Source organism: Sinocyclocheilus rhinocerous, unplaced genomic scaffold (assembly GCF_001515625.1).
Source record: "Sinocyclocheilus rhinocerous isolate Xijiao unplaced genomic scaffold, SAMN03320098_v1.1 scaffold3667, whole genome shotgun sequence".
Taxonomy (NCBI): Eukaryota; Metazoa; Chordata; class Actinopteri; order Cypriniformes; family Cyprinidae; genus Sinocyclocheilus; species Sinocyclocheilus rhinocerous.
This window is the reverse complement of record NW_015635956.1, coordinates 12,248-21,321: the sequence shown is the minus strand read 5'-3', so window position 1 is coordinate 21,321 and position 9,074 is coordinate 12,248. Positions and strand designations below refer to the sequence as shown.

At 37.3% G+C, this 9,074-nt stretch overlaps 1 protein-coding gene across 1 annotated transcript; it reads left to right on the top strand.

The window, feature by feature from the left end:
* The first annotated feature begins 317 nt into the window (after positions 1-317).
* Positions 318-3,081, top strand: LOC107747503 (uncharacterized). Its single transcript, XM_016562039.1, has 3 exons — positions 318-1,114; positions 1,335-1,617; positions 1,821-3,081. The coding sequence occupies exons 1-3, from the start codon at positions 873-875 to the stop codon at positions 2,487-2,489; spliced, it is 1,194 nt and encodes a 397-aa protein (XP_016417525.1). The 5' UTR covers positions 318-872; the 3' UTR covers positions 2,490-3,081.
* The last annotated feature ends 5,993 nt before the right edge of the window (positions 3,082-9,074 follow it).

Here is a 9,074-nt window from a genome sequence, read left to right as displayed (position 1 = left end):
CGAAGGGAGAGATGACTCCAGAGGAAAGAGGAAAGGTAACACATTGCAGAAGAATGTGCAAATGCCCTAAAATTAACTGAGCGCAAATTATTTCAATCGTATAAATTAAGGCATCTGAAAATGTCTGTATTAAAGACTTACAATTAACAGCAGGTGTCGCTTTCTCCACTGTCCCAGTTGGAATCTCTCTGGTAACAGGCCATCTGAATTCATCTGTATGACATAGAGGTCCTGCTGTTTCCTTGACCTCTAATATCTGTTTGAAATATGCAATAAATTAGAATGAATTACAGTTTTTCTCAGTCGCTTTGGTGCATTTCTCACATCACTATTTACATTTGCACAACAGTTAGTTCAACCTCCACAACATTTAGTCATTTGTGCACATCATAGTAGCAGTTTCTCATTCCTTCGAACAAATTGCAAATGCTTTTGGACATGCATCAATTGCTTTCATACAACTCTCTGCTGTTTTATAACATTATCATTTGCTTATGTCATGTCAGTCAAAATTAACTATACTTGTGAATGCTGAATAGTCATTCCATATAAAACTAATAGTCCTCATTTCATTGCTTGAGTCATTACATACAAAAATGTTGAACTAGTTGTCAAAATCTGTCAAGCAAATTTTACAAATTTTTTTAAATCTTTTTTTTCCTGAAAATGTCTCCTAAATTGAACAATTTCTCTCAGGTCAATCTCAACTTTCACTGATGAGAAGGGGTGTGTGAAGCATTAGTTGCAACCAATGATAAGCCACTTCTCTACAATCACTGTCAGAGCTGAATCCCATAAACCCCCACTTTACAAGCATATATGAACCAAGCAGGACATAGTGTGTACCATTTCTACAATACTGTGACACAGAAATGGAAGGTCAGCCTCGTGGAAGAGGGGTGAGGGTGCGGGGAGGAAGGGGAAGGGGACAAAACAGGGGAAGAGGAAGAAGAGGCCAAGTACATAGGCGGATCCCTGATGAAATCAGGGCTACAATTGTGGATCATGTTGTCAATCACGGCCTCACAATGGCTGAGGCTGGTCGAAGGGTGCAGCCAAATGTTGGGAGAACCACTGTAAATTCAATTATTCAAACATTTCGTCGGGAGAACAGGTGTGTATAAATGGACAGTAATTCAGCACTAAACAATCTGCACTGCACTACTGTCATTGTGTCATACATGAAGCTTGCAGTGGGACAAGAACTTGTCACTGTACATTTTACATTTAGACGTACAGCTTTACTGCATCACACATTTAGTGTATTGTAGTGTACAGTAGTGTTACAGTAAAGATTTGCCATATTTACTGTAATTTTACTCTGCACCACACAGGATTGCAAGACAACCTTGCAGAGGTGGAAGAGGGCCCCTTTTTACTCCGCAACAAGAGGAAGCCATTTGTGCAATGGTGATTGCAAACAATGCCATAAGGTTGAGAGAGATACAAAGTGCTGTTATAGAGGATGACAACATCTTTGGGAATATTGAATCTGTTTCAGTCGCTACAATTGACAGAGTGCTCAGGAGGAATGAAATGCGCATGAAACAATTGTACAATGTGCCATTTGAACGGAACAGCGACAGAGTGAAGGAGCTCCGTCACCAGTATGTACAGGTAAAACATGTATGTGTTCTATGCATATTCTAATGTTCAGTGCTGTAAACTGTTTACTTTGTGTAGTGTCATGCACTACACTTACATGACAGTTCTGTGTATGTGTATTCACAGTGCATACTGTACAATATGTTGTCCAAAATGCATTATGTTACACAGGAAAAGTTGTTATAGTTTTTCTCACTCCCTCTTCTGTAATAAAGCATGTACTGGAGCTGGAGGGCAGGGAACCGCTGCACACATTCATATACCTTGATGAGGCGGGTTTCAATCTGGCAAAAGGTAGAAGACGTGGAAGGAATCGCATTGGACAGAGAGCAACCATTGATGTCCCAGGCCAACGAGGAGGGAATATTACTATGTGTGCAGCCATCTCAGAAAACGGCGTCCTCACCCATATCCCCCGTCTTGGTCCATACAACACACAACATCTGCTGACTTTTTTAGACACTCTTTACAGGGACATAATCCCTGAGAATGAGAGGGGTCTAACTGGAGACCATCTGAGCAAGCATGTTGTTGTTTTGGATAATGTGCGTTTTCACCACTCAGATGTCGTCAGACAGTGGTTTGCAGCACATGATAGGATGCTGGTGGCATATCTCCCTCCCTACTCACCATTCCTAAATCCAATAGAGGAGTTTTTCTCTTCCTGGAGGTGGAAGGTATATGACCGGCATCCACATACCCAAATGGCCCTGCTAGCGGCCATGGATGCAGCATGTGATGACATCACAGCAGAGTCCTGCAGAGGGTGGATTCGCCACTCGAGGAGATACTTTCCTCGCTGCATTGCAAGAGATGATATTCGCTGTGATGTAGATGAAATTATGTGGCCAGACAGAGAGGAACGTCTGGATGTGCATGAATGATTACAGTACTATGTATGTTGTATGTTCAGTTCCAATATGTACTGCAATGTTGTGCACAGCTCTACCCAAAGGGAGTTTATGTTTGTTGTAAATAAGGGTGTATTTTTTCTTTTGCACAATGCTGTGAACAAATTAGAATTGCAAAGAGCATATGCAGTAAAAATGTGAAACATACATATTCAGTGTCTTGTACTCAGTTACCTCACTAAATACAGTAATGTGTAACTTTACTGTATTTTTCAAATGGCTGTGCAAATAGTATATAGTGCTGTCTTGAGCATTTTCAGGTAGTGTCACCAAGATCTGACTTTTTTGCATTGGAAAACATTGACAGAGTAAACTGTCATAATGAAAACATGACAAAGCCATTTGACTATCTTGTTCATAAACAATGGTGTCAGGACTTTTCATCTTGATGACACTGACACTTTCATTGACATGAATACTTGCTTTTGAGGAATGACCTATCCATTTTGAGCAAGTGACACGCTTTTGCAGGTTATCAACTAGGTTTTGCAGTTTGTACTAATTGTTTTGAGAACTGCATTAACTGTTGTGCAAATGTAAATAGTGATGTGAGAAATGCACCAAAGCGACTGAGAAAAACTGTAAGAAAAGATTAAAATGTCATGATAGATGATAGATAGGTAGATAGATTCTATAGAATGAGATAGATAGATAGACAGAAAGACAGACAGGTGGATGGATGGATGGAACGGGATAGGTAGATAGATTATATATAATGAGACAGACGGACGGACGGATAGATAGATAGAACGGGATAGGTAGATAGATTATATATAATGAGACAGACGGACGGACAGAATGGGATAGGTAGATATATTATATATAATGAGATAGACAGACAGTCAGACAGACAGACAGACAGATAGATAGATAATATATAATGAGACAGACAGACAGACAGACAGATAGATAGATAGATAGATAGATAGATAGATAGATAGATTATATAACCAGACAGACAGACAGACAGACAGACAGATAGATAGATAGATTATATAACCAGACAGACAGACAGACAGACAGATAGATAGATAGATAGATAGATAGATAGATTATATGTAATGAGACAGACAGATAGATAGATAGATTATATATAATGAGACAGACAGACAGATAGATAATATATGAGACAGACAGACAGATACATAGATAATATATAATGAGACCGACAGACAGACAGACAAATACATAATATATAATGAGACAGACAGACAGACAGATAGATAGATATATTATATATAATGAGACAGACAGACAGACAGACAGACAGATAGATATATTATATATAATGAGACAGACAGACAGACAGACAGACAGATAGATAGATAGATAGATAGATAAATTATATATAATGAGACAGACAGACAGACAAACAGATAGATAGACAGATAGATAGATAGATAGATATTTTGTTAGTGACGTTAAATGATGTAATGGCTTCAAAAGTGTTCAAACTCATAATTTAGCACTAAAAATATGCGATGGTTCCACCTGCAGACCTGGTGAGACCCACCTCCTCCACCCACCCTGTAAAAACCTCCACACAGCTGAAGTGGAGTAATTTATTAGTCTTAAGCATCTCATTGACAGTCTAAATGGTGGAAACGTTCATGTCACCCAGCTGGCAGTCTCCATGGTTATGGCTGCCCAACAGGAGAAGCCGGGTCACTCGTGTCTTTACAGTCATCATTAAGCACCATTGATTTAATGAATACATCATTTATGAGTGCTAGGACCTTCATGGCCCGCTGCCTCATTAAGTGCAAAGCAAACTAATATGAAGAGCCACCTCACCGTCACCTCCAGAGAACGAGCCAATCATGCGCCGCTTCAGAGCTGACACATTTTGTCATTGCTCATTTTCCCTGACCACCCACCGAGACCCCAGTAAGTGAGAATATGTTTTCTCTCCTGAATATTAGCTGTGATCTTAAAAGGGGAGAAAATTATTTATATACATATATACATAATGTGCATGTGATAATGCCCTGATAAAATGGTTTTAAATTACGCTGAAGCTCTCTTAACAGTGGTAAAAAATCACTGTAATACACAATCTCAAGTGATAATGAAAGGACGAAACTCACAAAGTCATATTTGACCCCAAAATCAAAGGGAAGAAATAAGAATTATAAGTGCATAAAGAAAATTACATTTTTGCAATGTAATATTAATTTCATGACAATTTCTCTGTTTCCTTAACCAGTTCTCCTTACTATAATGCAAAGAACATTATATATTTTTCAAAATATAAACAAACAAAAATAAATCTAGAAATTTAAAATAAATTAAATAGGAAAATTGCATTACAGTAATGAGAATCAACACTGACAATAATGGGATTTACCAAAAAAACAAACAAAAAAAAAACATCTAGATATTATTGTAATGAGAATTAGAGGGGGAAAATGGGGAAATCTCCTCCCTGAATTCTCATTATCGGAATGCAAAGAATGTAATGAATGACATAATGATATATTTTCCAAAAAATAAATCTAGAAATGTTAAATAAATTAAATAAGACAACTGTATTACAGTAATGAGAATCTAATGAGAATCAACATTACACTCATAAGAAAAACATCTGGATATTCTAGTAATGAGAATTAGAGGGGAAATGGGTTTATTTGTCATAAAAATAATTACATAATGCAAAAAAAAAAAAAATCAAAATAGGCATTATTTTCTTTATGTAAAATATAATGACTTATTTTTCTTGTTTTGGTAATATTTATCCAATAAAAGACACTAGTATTCTATAACTAGTCACATTCTTTTATTAATAATGATTTCAATAAAATATTATGCCATAGTTTATGAGCTCAACTGCAGGCTGTTTACACCAAAATATTGAAATCCAGCTGCTGTACGGTTGCATATATCAGCTACTTTACAGGTTTGAGTGCTGGAACTTTGTTTTATAATAGATAATATGGAGTCATTATAGGTGGAATCCACCACTTACACAGTCTCTTTATCTTTGTCTGGGTTGGTTATTTATCTTTCTTGCTTTCCGTTGTTGTTGGAGTAACCTGAGATTGGATTGGGCATGTGTGTGGACATCCTGGAACGAAATCTCCACGCCTTCCCCACACGGTCTAATCGAGTTTCGGCTGGGCCTGCCCCCACTCTCCTCTCCGGCTCTGCCAAAACGGCCCACCACCCATCTCGCTTCTCCCTGGAGTTTGAGCTGGTGGTTGGCCTGAACTGATTTTTTCTCAGTGGGGAAACAATTAACGCCCATACTCCTGGCTTTATGGTCAGACAAGCAGCTGCTTTTCTCAGTTTCCGGGCACATTACTGTCGGAGGAAGTGTGAAGGAGAGGAGAGGCCGTGCGCGCGCCGCCAGCTGTTAACAGAGATTTCTGCTTTCTGCTTATGCCTCACAAGTGCCCACTTACTCAGCTCTAAACATAACCTGTCACAGCAAACCGCCATCGATGAAAACACAAGGCCTGACTGGAGTGTGTGCGATGTGGTAAATAAGAGCAATGGAGAGATGATAACAGGCATAAAAAATCTGATGCCATCAGTGCAAACTACATAAATCAAGTAGGAAGTGAACTGCGTGTACTACGGTTGGATGGTGTGACTGCTTGCTATACTGTTTATCCCACTGTTAGCATGATATAAAATCACTCATAGCGTGATTTAAGATTTTGGTCATACCGCCCACCTCTAACGTCTTGTTTTCAGCACTTGAGCAACGGAAGCAACCAGGCGTCTGACTTTGTCCATGATGGTCTCGTTGTTTGCATCCCACTGTTAGCATGATATAGAATCACTCATAGCGTGATTTAAGATTTTGGTCATACCGCCCACCTCTAACGTCTTGTTTTCAGCACTTGAGCAACGGAAGCAACCAGGCGTCTGTCTTTGTCCTTGATGGTCTCGTTGTTTGCGTGTCAGCTGGTTTCTCTGAGGAAGAAATTCTATTAGTAAACGTATTGCATACTAAAGATGAAACGCAGACCAGACGGCGTTTGTTTGCAGGAAAACGATCATGTTCGCCTTCAGGAGGAGTACAGCTGGAAAAGACTGGACATGATAGAGCTACGAATATTAGAATGCAGTGAGATTCATTTTGTGGCCGTTGACCACCTCGGTTACTGAGACATGCAAAATGTGCAGTGTTGGGGTGCCTCCAGGACCAGGGTTGGGAACCACTGGTCTAAAACATAATATATAGGAACTGGATATTTATTGAACAGTGTAATTTTCAGTAAAATGTGTTATATAGATATTGAATAGATATTATTCTTAAAAATGAAGTGTGGTACAGGTTTTGATATTGTTTTTTTTTTTTTTACTTTATTTAACAAAATTCATAAACTATGCAGTAATGCGACAAAAAAACTGCAGAGACTTAAAATCAGAATAATTAAAAAAATAAAAATTAAATCAGAATAATAGTGACAACAGAGATAATCCTGACCTCTACTTAAGATATAAAAATAATTTCAAATTTTAAAATAAAATAAAATAAAATAAAAAATAAAATATTTATATATGGCATTTTCTTTAAAGAAACTGTTAAACTATGCAATAATTAGATAAAAGTAAAAGTAATACAATACAATAAAATCTGAAATTAAATTAAATCATTAAGGGATAATCTTCCCCCTCTGCAGAAACTCTAAAGATTAAAAAAAAAAAAAAAAACTAAATATTTTAGTTACATTCAGATTCAAAAATCTGATTTGAGAGTTGCAGTGAAGGGGAAGAGTTTCAGTAAATACCAACCAAAATTTATTCTGTCCCTCACATAATATTATAACATTTTTTTTTTTGCACTTTAATGGTTTTAAAACTTGTATAGACCTAAAATCTGCTGATGCTCCAAAACATTTATTCATGTTGTAATTCAAAAATTAGATTTGAGAGTTGCAGCGAGATGTAGATTTTCAGTGAATATCAACCAAATTTTCTTCTGTTCACATAATATTATAATATGTTTTTTTTTTTTCATGGTAGTTTCATGGTAATGTTTTAAAATCTCCAATTTATAGCTTGATAGACATGGTCAAACTTAAGATTTATGTATGGCATTTTTTCTTTAAAGAAATTGTTAAACTATGCAGTAACTAGATAAAAAACTGCAGAGACCTAAATGAATAATTCAAAAAATTATAAAAAAAAAAATTATATAATAGTGATAACAGTGATAATCTTAACCTCTGCTGAAGCTCTAAAAAAAATAATTCATGTTCAAATTCAAAAATTAGATTTAAAAGTTGCAGCTGAGGGGAAGATTTTCAGTGAATATCAACCAAAATCTCTTGTGTTCTTTACACATAAGCACTTATATGGTGATTTTGATTTTTAAATCTCCATTTCAGAGCTTGAAAGACATGGTCAACATTTATATTTGAATATGCCATTTTTCTATAAAGAAATTGTTAAACTATACAGTAACTTGATAAAAACTGCTGAGACTTGAAAATAAAATAAAATTTAAAATAAAATAAAATAATCTTCTCCCCTGCTGAAACTCAAAAAAAATTCAGTCACGTTCATATTCGAAAATGAAATTTTAGAATTACAGTGAATATCAACCAAAATTTGAGTCTGTTCCTCACACTAAGCTATAATATGAACAAGCTTTTTTATGCTGATTTTTTTTTTTTGGAGCTAAATATACATGGTCAAAAATTCTCCCCAAAAACAACAACATACAGTTTTGGAACGACATTTATATACTTCCAGAATTTTCATTTTTGTATGAACTATTCCTTTACTTTCACTGAAGGGACAAGTTAAGCATCTTTTTGCCATTGGTAATAAGCAGCGGGGCGTGCGATGGCCTCATTTAGCTACCTATGAGCCCGACCCCACCCTGAGACGAGACTCATCCATTAATTATACTCAACGCTTTCCAGAGGACAACCGTACACAACGCCGAGAGATGAGCGAATCATCGGAGATGAGGAGGGGACAGAAAAATAAGCACAACATATGGATGTAGGAGAAAATCCATAAAGAACACATACAAAGGAGGGGGAGGTGGAGAAGCTCTAACTTCGCCCGGTCTCAGTGAGATGTTAAAAGAGAGAGCAAGGCCTGTGTCTGCTCTCGCTCTAATTATTCCAATTATCATGGCACACTATGAAAACGTGATTAATAACACTGAAGATATTGTTGTGGCAATTAGCCATATGGTGGTGGGACTCTGCTCTGTCACGAATTCGCCATTAGCATCTACTTATGTTTGTCAGGAGCGTGCATCCATGACAAGCGTGAGTTCTGCTCACCTTGCTCTCCCCGCAGTGAAAGTCGCAGGAGAAATGTCGATTTCTTCCAGCTCCTCGTCTCAGTGAATTTTTCATGCCACAACCGGTCGGACTGGGGACAAATGTCAGGTACGGTCTGGAGCGAGCCGTCAAAGCACCGCGTTTAGCTGTAGGCTTGAATGTACGCCACAGTTTTTTCCCACAATGCAGCATGGCTAGCTGCAAGAACATTGGCTCTGTACTGTACTTGAGAGAACGTCTTCTGCTATGACAAGCTCACGCTGGAGTCTCCAAGTCGAATATGTAAATACAGCAGCTCTTCTGTAAT

What these genes read in the sequence shown, in the direction of transcription:
- LOC107747503 (XM_016562039.1), top strand. Translation starts at nt 873, where the DNA reads ATGGAAGGTCAGCCTCGTGGAAGAGGGGTGAGGGTGCGGGGAGGAAGG. An exon ending in ACATTTCGTCGGGAGAACAG is followed by an intron (nt 1,115 to 1,334) that starts GTGTGTATAAAT and finishes TGCACCACACAG; the next exon opens with GATTGCAAGACAACCTTGCA. An exon ending in TCCGTCACCAGTATGTACAG is followed by an intron (nt 1,618 to 1,820) that starts GTAAAACATGTA and finishes TCTGTAATAAAG; the next exon opens with CATGTACTGGAGCTGGAGGG.